The sequence below is a fragment of the Protopterus annectens genome, chromosome 9.part0 (assembly GCF_019279795.1).
Source record: "Protopterus annectens isolate FY-2018-M chromosome 9.part0, PAN1.0, whole genome shotgun sequence".
Classification (NCBI taxonomy): domain Eukaryota; kingdom Metazoa; phylum Chordata; order Ceratodontiformes; family Protopteridae; genus Protopterus; species Protopterus annectens.
Genome location: NC_056743.1, coordinates 1,465,644,471 through 1,465,657,475, shown reverse-complemented (window position 1 = coordinate 1,465,657,475; position 13,005 = coordinate 1,465,644,471). Strand labels below are relative to the sequence as shown.

At 39.3% G+C, this 13,005-nt stretch overlaps 1 protein-coding gene across 1 annotated transcript in view; it reads left to right on the top strand.

Annotated features, from left to right (window-relative positions):
* Positions 1 to 13,005, top strand: part of LOC122810706 (fibrillin-1-like) — a 532,858-nt gene that overhangs the window by 257,660 nt on the left and 262,193 nt on the right. The window contains exon 24 of the mRNA XM_044082270.1: positions 10,474 to 10,620. Coding sequence (XP_043938205.1) covers positions 10,474 to 10,620 — 147 coding nt within the window. The remainder of the gene's footprint in view (positions 1 to 10,473; positions 10,621 to 13,005) is intronic.

Genomic DNA, 13,005 nt, shown 5'->3' with positions numbered 1-13,005 from the left:
TGTGTGTGAGGTATTAACTGGAAATTGTCCACTTTTATTAAGCATCTGTAGGGTTGTTTGCTTCTGATAACTTATTGCAGTTGAACTCTTTTTTCTAGAGGCTCCTTTAGCTGTTTAAAACTTTCATTTAAAGGCTCACTGCTGCTTTTCAGCTGTGAGAAACATTTCTGCAGTTTGTTTCCCACCCTCCCTCTCTGTTGGTATAGTGTTTTTATAGTTGGTGGCTTTGCAGTTGCCCGCCCCTAGTGTAAATTTTATCTGGGACCCTCCTCCCAGTCTAGTGTCATTACCTCATTCTCCCATTACAGGGAGAACATTTGAGAAGGCCAATCAGCTTAGTTTCTGCTACTCCTTTCTCTCTTTCCTTTCTCTCTTTCCACTAAAAAAAAAAAATGTATCTGCTTTTACTGTATTTGTGTTTCTTCCTACTTTATTTTGCTTTTGCGTCATCTTAAAAGTACTCAGTTGTATTTATTACTGCTTGGTATAACTCATTCTAAGCCTTTTAGTTTAAGCACTTGGGCTTCAGACCAGTTGTTTTACATTAAGAAGGTTTGTGGTCTGCACTGTAGTGGCAGAACAGGTAGCTTACATCCTTCTAAGTTGGGAACTGCTGATTGAGGGCTCAGTGTCTGTTATTCTAAAAGTGTATTAGTTCTGGTTTAAGCACTTGGGCTTCAGGCCAGTTATTTTACATTAAGAAGGTTCGTGGTCTGCACTTTTGTGGGAGGAGAGGCTGGACTCTGCCCTTCTGAGCTGGGAATTTCTGGTTAAAGGCTTATAGTGCCTGCATATTTGAACTGTTTCTTACTGAAATTGGTAAACCTTGTTTGCTGTAGCATAGACTAGATCCAGGCCTGCTGAATCTAGCTTTGTTTGTATGCTTGTTGTTTGTTTGCTTGTTATTTCCCTGAAAAGCTAATTCCACATAAAATGCGGCTTTTCAGTGCTTCTATGGATCCCTAGTGATATCTGCATTGCTTACTGTACTTATTTCCTTGTTTCACTTGAAAGAAAGTTACTGTTTGTCATTTTTGCATTTAAGTTACCTGTAACACATTGCATTTAAGTTACCTGGCACTTGCTCACTAAAGCAATTATATAAGTCAGCACTAAAAAATTAAAAGCACTACACCCTCACAAACTCTCCTTGAGTACCTTGTTCCCCATTGGCCCTTTTTTCAATTATAAAGGAATTCCCAATACTATTCTAGCATGTCCAAAGGTCAGTTGTCAGTCTCGTCTCCGGTCCAGCTGGTGAATCTGGGAATCTTGAGGCAATGTTACAACTGCCTCATGTACACAGACAACCCTCTCCTCCTCCCAACAAATTCCAACACATGTGAGAGATGCAACCATATAGCCAAACTGTAGGCTAAGCTCTCTCAACTCAGTACTGGCGTAACCAGTCAGGAGGAGAAGGAAACCACACTCACTACAATTCCAGTCTCACATAGACCTACCACGACAGCAAACCAAACACATAAACACACAAAAACATACTCGGAGGCTCTAAATAAAAATCTGCCTAAGCAGCAGAGACCTCCAAAGCAGACACCCAAGCAACCGCTACCCCAAAACAAAACACATGCAACACATAGCTCACAAAGCCAGTGTGCCAAACAGTCACAGCCCTTAAGGCTAAACAACACACCTGATTCACTTGTAATAGGTGACTCTATCGTCAGGCACACTGATGTCCCGCTCACCAGGCTGAACAAGGAGAAGGTCATGGTGAGCTGCCTGTCAGGTGCTAGGATCCGCCACATAACACAAGCACTCAGGTCACTCCAAGGCAAGTACAAATATGACTCAGTCATTGTCCATGCTGGTGTGAATGACCTGAGATGTACCTCCCTGGACTACATGAAAAGAGACATAGAGGAGCTCTCTGAGCATGTAGCCCAGGCCGGTATGACCCTGACCTTGAGTAGCATCTTATCCTCACCAAGAATGATGCCACGATATGAAGACAAGATGATCAATTTCAACAATTGGCTTAAGTATTGGTGTCATTCAAAGGGGATCCAATGCCTGTCAGCCTGGGATGACATGCTCGACAAGCCACGATGCTTTGCTAGGGATGGCTTTCACCTGTCACCCCTGGGCTTTCGGATATTGGCAAAGGCTCTTGCTACCCCCATAGTGCCTTGTTTAGGCAAGGCTCAAAAGACAAACCCACCTCCATAGGTATCACAAGGGATAATTAACTAAGAGTAATGCTACTCAATGCCAGAAGTCTAAACCTCAAGATGCACGCACTCGAAACTCTCCTTAGCATGGAGAACATTGATATCTGTGCAGTAACAGAATCCTGGTTCAAGGCTCCTGAGAGCACCCCAGCACTACCAGGTTATACCTCATACCATGCTTTTCGGCCCCAAAACTTGGACTGAACCACAAAAGGAGGGGGAGTATTAATATTTGTCAAGGATACCCACACCTCCAGGTTGGTGGCACAGCACGAAGCATCAGAGACTATCCATGTGCAACTAACAGTGGGTAAAACTGGCTTCCAGTTTATAGGCTGCTACAGACCACCCTCCCAAACCCAGGAACCCCACTCGGCCTTCCTGAGAACACTGGAAAATATGAAGGTCTCTCCAAACACCATTATATTGGGCGACTTCAACTACCCAAACATAGACTGGGAGCATTACTCTAGCTCCAACACCCTAGCCCAAAGGTTCCTAGAATTTATAAACTCAAATGCTATGGAACAACTTGTTACCACTCCCACAAGAGGGGAAAACATACTGGACCTGATCATCACCAACATGGGGACTTTATGCTCCAGACCAGAAGTGTATCCCTCACTGGTAAGATCAGACCATAAACTAATCTCACTGGATATTCACATCCCGACCCCACCCCTGCCCAGAAAACCACAGTGAAAAACTTCTCTAAAGCAAATTTCACACTCCTCAAAACCGAGGTGGAATCCTTCAAAGCCCTCGGGCCTGTGGAAAATACTGCCCAGACCGCAGAATCCTTTATAAATGCATTCTATGAACACCTTCAGGAATGCATGGATCATGCAATACCAAATAAAACCAAGACCCAATCCTCCAAAGGCAGACGTCCTGTCTGGTGGACCCCAGCCATAAACAAACTATACAATAGAAGGAGGAAGCTACTACATGATAGAGCAAAATCCCAAAAAGGGAAGGCATCTCTGATCAGTATTAGCAAAAAACTACGGGCACTCATAAAATCGTCTAAGGCCAGCTTCGAGAGAAAAATTGCACAGGACACTAAGGATAATCACAAGGCTTTCTTTAGTTATGTTAGGAATCTGGGTGGGAATTCCCAGATATGCTCAGAATTAGTCCAAAATGACAAAAAATACACCAAACCCACAGACATTGCCAACATCCTAGCTGACAGGTTCAGTGCAAACTTCTCCCCCCCTCCCCACCAAAAGGGCAAATATCTATCCCAGCAGAGTGCTGCCCCTCTGACATCTCAGATGCTCAGGTAAGAGCTGCTCTCTCCAAAGCAAAAAACACAGCATCAATGGGACCAGATGGTGTCCCGGGCTGCGTCCTACATGGACACCAAGAAGAGCTAAACCCAAACATAAAACTACTGTTCAATCTCAGCCTTACTACAGGATATGTACCCAAAAAGTGGTGTACAGCAACAGTGGTCCCTCTCCACAAAGGTGGTGCCTCAATGGATCCTGGAAACTAATGCCCCATAAGACTGACTAGCTTGGTCTGCAAAGCTATGGAAAGGATCATCATGGACCTCATAAATAAAGATATTGGGGACCTACAGACACTGGATCCTACCCATTTCAGCTTTGTTAAGGGCAGATCCTGCCTCTTAAACCTGGTTGATTTCTTTGAAACAGTCACCAAGGCCATTGACGAGGGGAAGGTGGTCCACACAGCCTACCTGGACCTTGCAAAAGCCTTTGATACAATACCCCGCTCGGGCATTATAGATAAGCTCACCAGCTTAAATATAAACCCCTATGTCACTAGATGGGTTGCAAACTGGCTCAAGGACAGAACCCACATGGTTAGAATTGCTGGAGCCATGTCAGACTCCAAACCAGTTACAAGTGGCATCCCACAAGTCTCAGTCCTGGGACCTCTCTTGTTCGGTATATATTTCTCGACAGTACAGGCCAACACAGAAGGACTGTGGCTGACCAAGTTCGCAGATGACTGCAAACTGGGCGCCATAATTGACTCTCCAACCAACACAAAGGGCCTCATAGAAACAGACAACTGGTGCCAGAGCCATGGCCTCAAGCTAAACGCCAAAAAGTGTATAGTCATTCCCTTTGGCAAAAACACAAAGTGCCCACAAATTACCACATAAGTGGTAATCCATTAAGTACAGAAGAAGTAATTAGGGACCTGGGGACCCAAGTTGATAGCAATCTCTCATTTGACAACCACGTGGCCAAAGTGGTTAGAAAAACATTTTATATAGCCCACCTAATCATGAAGGGATTCACATCTAGATCAGGGGAGGTCATCGTGCCTCTTTACTCATCCCTCATCAGGCCCATAATTGAGTACAATGCTCCTTTTGGGATGTACCTTACCACACACCTGCAGCAACTGGAAAGACCCCAAAAGTACCTCAGCAAGAGGATCAAAGGGCTCAAACAGATGCCATATGCTGCCCGGTTAAAGAAACTCCAGCTCTACTCAGTGGCATACCGCCTGCTCAGAGGCGATCTGTGCCTGACGTATAAAGCCATGTCCAACCCAGAATTAATGGACATGCTGCACCTCAAAAAATCCAAATCCCATCGAGCTACGCGCTCGAGAGACTTGAACCTCAGCACTGAAATAAATAGGACATGCTGGAGGGACAGATTCATAACCCAGAGGCTCCCTTCACTCTGGAATAAAATCCCAGTCCAGGTTAGGCAGAGTCCCTCATTGACTCTCTTCAAGAGGAATCTTGATGAGTGGATGGGAGATCGTAGGTTTACCCCGGGTATCACTTCTGTGTCACTATTAGACAGAGGCACAGTATACTAACCTCGAAAAAGGGCATAGCAAAATTAATTTAAAATGGGTGGCGAAAGCCAAACACACTCTGGCTAGGCTTATAAATGCTGATAAAGCAATTAGTGTAGTCATTGTGAATCCAGCATTACTCACAGGAAAAATGTAGGTAACCATACTTGAGAAAAGAAACCTTTCTCCCTCCTCAAAGTTACACAGAAAAAAATGTTTACTAAAACAGTAAAATAAAATAAAAGAAATCATATGTCAGGAAATAGCAGACGCAGAAGCAATTAAACCTTTTGACTTGTGATTCTGCTATTGCATCACACCATCACCAAGGGGAAGGATGGTGCTCTTAACTGGTTTGTTATGTTCCTTTGATGACAGAATCTCTGTTGGAAATCTGAGACACATAATGATGTGGAGGGATCGTTGAAGTAAAGGCATGGCTGTGCGCCCCCCCAGCCAGTGATACTGGCCATTGTTAGTCCATGTAGAGGTGAGGGCTATCTTTGTAGTGATGCAAGTGCATACAAACATATTGCTGATTTGCTAAATGCAAATAACCTACATGACTCTCTGAATGATGGCCTTTCTAGACAGCTCTTTCCAACGTGGAAATGACTAAGCTCAGCTCTATGGGGGATGCTTGATTTTCAACTAGTTTTAGAACAAAAGTATAATATTAAAAAGAATGTGCAAGCTGGACACATGATTGAAATCACAAAGCACTCGCTGAAGCAATTTAACGTTTCAGATCATATGCTATCACTGGTACATGACAGAAACATTGTCTGGTTAAGTGTCTTGCAGGCTACAACTTTATCGCCTTCATAGTTTTGAAGAAAAAAGGGATAGGATCAAAGATCCCTGTACCTTTTGCATTGCTAGTTTCTGTGAGCAGAGTACAACTACCGGAATGTCTAAGGAAAAGGCAAATGAAAAATAAGACATTCTTTGGCAGAGGCAACAAATCAATAAATAAATAAATAAAAATCTCTCCTGAGAGAAATAGAGAGACATGAGTTTCAGCTGATTAGAATTTTGTTTACAAATCTGGCAAATGCATCTGTAGTGGAATATCATCATGGACCAAAATCACATGTACTACTAAGAGGTGTGATGCTGTACAGGAGGTAATGAAGACACTGCCTGAAGGTTTCATATCATGATTATTTGCCAGAGAGTCAGTTAGATACATACAACCAAGAACCGAGGGCTGTAAGAAATGATGTTAGATGCCCATAAAGATGATTTCAGATGATGTGAGCTCTAGATTCAGTTTCCAACAGGACCTGTCAACATTTAACTTAATGAAGTTGTACTTTCTACTTAGCTTCTGCTACTGACAACTGTCTGAAATCAGGATAGTCCCTGCTATACAAGGTATTGTAAAAATCTCAAGAAACCTTCACATGCTGAAGGCATAGACAATGTTCATATCTGCAGGAAAATGATATTTTAGTGAGATCTGTTATATTGCAGCCTCCTGATTCACTGTTTTAGATCAATGCTAGTTTTGTAGGCAGTGGTGAAAGAACTACATTGTTTATATGTTGTATAGCTTTGAAAAGGTATGTATCTTTTACCTCTAAGGAAAGGGAATGCAGCATTTCTAGAATTAACTTGATTATGTGAGTTATGATATTGGGCTGAGTCTTTTTGTGAACAAAGTTCAGTGGAACAACATTACTATCATTATATCTAATGTATATTAGGCCATATACTTCACTTCAGTGTACTAATTAGTAATGCTTCTATCTCAGTAACAGTGGGTGGAATTCATAAACAATTTATGGAATTTGTTAGGGTTGGTACACCATAAAACCACATAACAGTTCTATATGACTCACAGAGCTGTCCCATAATATCACTCCATATATGCATAATCACCTGCATACCTCTTCAGATGCTGAGCAGATATTCAAATCAGGTTCGTTCATTATCACCTCAACTGATAAGTATGTCAGTTGTAGAGTATATCAAGTATGTACAATGGAGCACCTGAGCACCTGTCAATGCCATGTGGTGTGAAATAACATAGCAAGACCCCCATTTCCACCCACTTCTGACATTATTTAATTTATAGCTAAACCTGCTTTGCCCCACCTCCACACTAGCCAATAGACACCCCCTCTCCTCTACTCATACCCCAAATCACCATTAACTGTAACACCCACTCCTCACCTTTCCTGAGCCTTACCTGCTTTTAACTATTTCATTCACTCCCTTTATAATACTTCTTCATTCAATCCTGATTTCTTTCTACTAACCTTAAATAAATTGTTACCCTTTAGTTCTGAGCTGAAACTAAATCATGGCTATACCTTTCAAAACTCTATTTGTATTTCTAATTCTTTTCTCAGCTCTAACCACTTACCATACTCCTCACCTGCTTACCACCCCATCTCCTACAGTCTCTTATCCCACTTTCCACCATAAAAATAACTACTCCGCCTCTATTGCCCCCTCTCTCTTTAACCATACCACTATATTGTTTCACAAGTTCCAAGTATTGTACATACCAAATGCCCAACCTCTCATCAAAACAAAACATCAGTTCTTTTGCAAACATTTCTTCGTACAAATACTTCAAAGTACAATACTACTCTTATCTGGTGATATTCACACCAACCCAGGCCTTGCCAACAGCACTCTAGCCATACTTAGACAGCACCCCCCATTTCTAACTGCCTCACAAATAATTCATTATGACCACAAGCCTCCAAAAATCTATCTCTTTTGTCAAGAAATATACAAAGCGTTGTCAATAAAAGTACCCTCCTTCATGCCTGAATTTCTCAATATAACCCAGATATATTTGTCCTATCTGAGACATAGCTAAAACCTCATATTACAAATTGCAAAATTCTCCCCCCGGTTATAATATTGTTTGACTAGCTAGAAGTAAAAAAGAGGGTGGAGGAATAACTATACTCTACTCTGACCAGCTCACTCTCTCCCCCCTCTCAATGGCTATCCCTGATTTCTGTCCTTCTGAAATACTTATAGCAACCTGTAACCTAAATCAACACAAAAAACTTGCCATTGCAGCAGTCTACGTACCCCCAGGTAAAAACATTCCCATACACGAGCAGTTTCTTTCTTGGATTTCTACATCCATTCACTATGAAACCACCATCAATGGGAGTATGAATATTGACTGGAACCTTGTTAATACTGCATCCCCTAGCCACTCTATAAATGTTTATGGCTTTACCCAGCTGTTCACCTTGCCCACTCACCAGCAAAAAAAATCAGAGAATGGCTTGGCCATCGACTGGATATTAGCATCCAACTCCTAGTGCTATCATAACCCTTTCACCCTACCTAGCTCCCTTCGTGACCACCTCCCTACCTCAGTAGTAAGACACACTCCTAGTCTTAACAAGAGCCATCAATACAAAGAGTCTCATAACCTTAAAAACTACAACCCTGTCACCCTAAACAAATTACTGTCCAGTGCAAACTGGTCATTCCTACACACACTACCCCTTAATGAGGCTGTCCAAAGCTTCAATAATATATTCCTAGAAACCCTTAACACCCTGGCTCTCAGTAGAAAAACTAGGCTAAAATGTAATTATGCACCGTGGTTAAACCAAGCAACTCAATCACTTATGAACAAGAGAGACAGTGCCTGGAGAGCATGGGGAAAAATAACAGCTCAACCTTTCACCTGAACTTATATAAAACACTTCACAACCAAACAAAAAAGCAGATCCTACTAGACAAAAAACATTTTTTTATCAAAATCTCTGAGCAATCCACATTCCAGCCCAAAGAAATTCTGGCACTCAGTAAACAAACTACTATCTCCAAGGAGCCCCTCTTCACCAAACTCCTTCCCTAACAAACCTTCTAATGAAACTGCTAGCCTACATAACAACATTTTCATCAAAACAATAGAAAAGCTTACTAAACCAGAAACTCTTGATATTAAGACTCCATCTCATACCTCATCTCTTCCCTCATTCTCCCTAGCATCCATTGCAACTTCCTTCATCATTTCACTTCTTAATAAATTCAAACCATGTTCCCCATCAACCAGCAAACTCCTTTCATTATTCTCAAACATGCAGCCAAATCCATAGCATATCCTGTATCTATACTATCAATAGATCCATCCAAGAAAATACAGTACCAGATATCTGGAAAAAATTCTTCATAATACCCCTCCACAAGGGAGGAAATTCTACAGAACCCTCAGATTACAGGCCTATTGACATATAGTCACCTTATCCAAGATACTGGAAAAATGTATACATAGACAAATACTAAACCACCTCTTACTGGCAAACCTGATTACACCCACACAACATGGTTTCCGACCCTTGCACAGTACTACCACTGCCTCCTATCTTTCACACCCAACATCAAGCAAGCCAGAGATGATGATAAACTCTATCAGCTATATTCCTTAAACTGTCTGAAGAATTTGATGCCATTTCCCATCTCATCCTCCTAAACAAACTTTCAAACCTATAACTCTCTACCTCCACTACCTCATGGTTTAACAGCAACCATTCAAATGGATAGTCTGTCAGATGGCAAACATCCTTCTCCCCTTTCTGTCTTGTTAAGGCTGGGGTTCCCCAGGGTTCTCTCCTGGGCACCTTACTTTTTAATATATTTACAAATAACCTCCATGTCTCCTGCCCACACTATACCTTAATACAGTACACAGAGGATTCCAAAATTATTAACACTTATGACAATATACAAGATCTCCACACTGTCACTCAACAATCTCTGCACCTAACAGAATAATGGCTAACTGAAAACAACTTGCTTCTCAACCCAAAAAGAGCAAGCTTCTCTGTTTCCTTCCAAAAAACCTCAATCCAGCTAAAGACAACTTCACCATCTAATCCTTAGATAATACAATTATCACCACTGACTCAAACACCAAATCACTTGGTGTTACTATGGACAACCAATTAAAATTCAACCTACATATTTTAAACTGTATCAAAATGTCCAGTCAAAACTAGGTCTTCTATACTGCAGCAACAAATATATACCTAACAAATCTAGACCTATACTGTGTCAAACATTTATTCTACCATCCCTGCTGTATACTGCTCTCATACTTACTAACCTCCAAAATAATCTCTTAACCAAACTAGAGACCCGCTATAACAAGATAGCAAGATTTGCAAGGAGTAGTAGCTACAAATCCCATCACTGTATATCCCTGAAAAGCTTAAGATGAGCTGAGATCCCTCACATACATGAAATATCACAGCTACAAATTGCACACAGTGTCCTAAATAGCCCCAGCTCCTGCCACAGAGCAGTATGTCTGCATATAATTGTTATTCTTTATCACATTTTCATTCACACTAACAGTATGATAATCTGACCCATCTATTATTAGTTTAAGAAAGGCCATTACAAATTTGGGAAAAGTTTGGGAAAGAAAGAGTTTTTAATACTTATTAACATTTGCATTTTGTGAAATACCTCTTATGTTTTTGTTTCACTATCATTTCAGATGCCGATGAATGTATTGCTGATAATACATGTCCTAATAATGCAGAATGTCACAACACCATTGGAAGCTATTACTGCACGTGCAAACTTGGATTTAAGAGTCTCTCAGGAGCAGTCAACTTCACTGATATACAAGAAAGATGTGAAGGTAGTTATAATTTAGTATTTGGTTATGAGTGGTATAACAGATTAATGAATCAGATTTTATCAGTTATACATTTAAAGCCTTATATCACTCAGTTATCAACAGCCAAACTCTTCCACCCTATAAGACCCTTAACAAATTATCCCTTTGAGCTGCTATAAGCATTTATACTAAAGCAAGCACTTGTGTCACCTTTCATGTAGCGGCAACACATACTCATTTAATTTGCCTGGCACACAGGCTATGAGGATGTGTGGATAAGAAGGAAAAAACGTGTTGAAATGGAACTTTCTGCTTTGCATAGTAGAAGATCCCCTTCCTGTTGTCTTAAAAGTGGAAGAGCATTACTCCAAATAATGCAGTCAACACTATGATTGAATAACTCATGTGGTATATACTGATCAAATTGTTAATGTTAACAAATGTGCTTAATTAATCGCATCTTTTGTGTTTTAGCCAAATTAAGATAATGCCCATCAATAACATGTTTCTTTCACAGTCTTTGTCATCAGAGGTGGTGTTTATTTTTACATATCAGCTTTCCTTAGACATTGGCTAAATGTTTTCACTTTTTGTCTTTTAATACAATTTTGAGGAATTATATAACAACACACTGAAATATTCAGCAGATAAAGATAATAAATAGACAACATACAAAATCCAGACACAACTTATAGGGAACTATACACAAAAGTGGTATATGCATAAAAAGATGTATTAGATCAATAAAGTACAAACTGAGAGAAAATAAACATAGATTAATTACAATATCTGCCTTAAATAATCTTGTTAATAATGGCAGATATTTAATTGCACAGAGGTTGGGTTACTTACAATAGAAGTAAAAAGAATCCAGGCCACCTTGTTGAGGTAAAACAGTCTTTATAACAAAACGACAATTCCAAATATGACCGCTTTCATCTACAAGCTAGACTTCATCAGATAAGAAACATGCACATCTGCTACCCTTTACTTAAATACCATTTCCCCTATATGTTAACCAATTAACATTTAAAAGGAAACAGCTTTTAAAAATTCACTTTTAAAAAATGTCTTCTTTATACATTTCCTAAAATACAATACCTATGAAAACATTCTAAAATGTCTATGAATTAAATAATTTTATCAAGATATACAAAGAAAAAATCTCATAAAACTACGAAATGTCTGTACATACTTAGATGTACCAACCTCATACCCCAGATGATATAATATTATTATTATTGACATAACTTTTATCAAAATGTTTGCAAAGGATATCCCTACATCCCAAATATTTGTTTATAATAAACAAATACTGAAAAAAATAAAAGAATTATTGAAAAAATACTTATTTCAAACAGGAAAAAATTAACTTTTTGTGTAGTGTGAAACTAGAGCAAAACCTTTTAAATGTTTCTGCCTTAGATATTAGAACAGGCTTGATGGTTACATATTCATTCAAACCAGGTGTAATGAAGGATTTTAATCTCAACTGCCATTTCAATTCTTTACCCAGCAAAGCATTTTTTATGTCTCCCCCCTTGAGGTTGTTTTCTGTGATGGAATCAATAATACCAAATTTAAAACCATTATATGCTGGGCATACCAAAGAATGTTTATATAAGGCACTCATCTCTTTCCCTGTTCTTATGTAGTATTGGTGCTCATACATTCTATCTTTTAGTGCCTCTTCAGTTTTTCCTATATAGAATGCATGGCTGCCATGCATTCTATATAGGAGAAACTGAAAGGGCACTAATAGATAGAATGTATGAGTACCAATATGACATAAGTACAGGGAAAGAGACGAGTGCCTTATATAAACATTCTTTGGTATGCCCAGCATATAATGGTTTTAAATTTAGTATTATTGATTCCATCACAGAAAACAACCTCAAGGGGGGAGACATAAAAAATGCTTTGCTGGGTAAAGAATTGAAATGGCAGTTGAGATTAAAATCCTTCATTACACCTGGTTTGAATGAATATGTAACCATCAAGCCTGTTCCAATATCTAAGGCAGAAAACATTTAAAAGGTTTTGCTCTAGTTTCACACTACACAAAAAGTTAATTTTTTCCTGTTTGAAATAAGTATTTTTTCAATAATTCTTTTATTTTTTTCAGTATTTGTTTGTTATAAACAAATATTTGGGATGTATGGATGTCCTTTGCAAACATTTTGATAAAATGTATGTCAATAATAATAATATTATATAATCTGGGGTATGAGGTTGGTACATTTAAGTATGTACAGGCATTTCGTAGTTGTATGAGATTTTTTCTTTGTATATCTTGATAAAATTATTTAATTCATAGACATTTTAGAATGTTTTCTTAGATATTGTATTTTAGGAAATGTATAAAGAAGAAATTTTTAAAAAGTGAATTTTTAAAAGGTGTTTCCT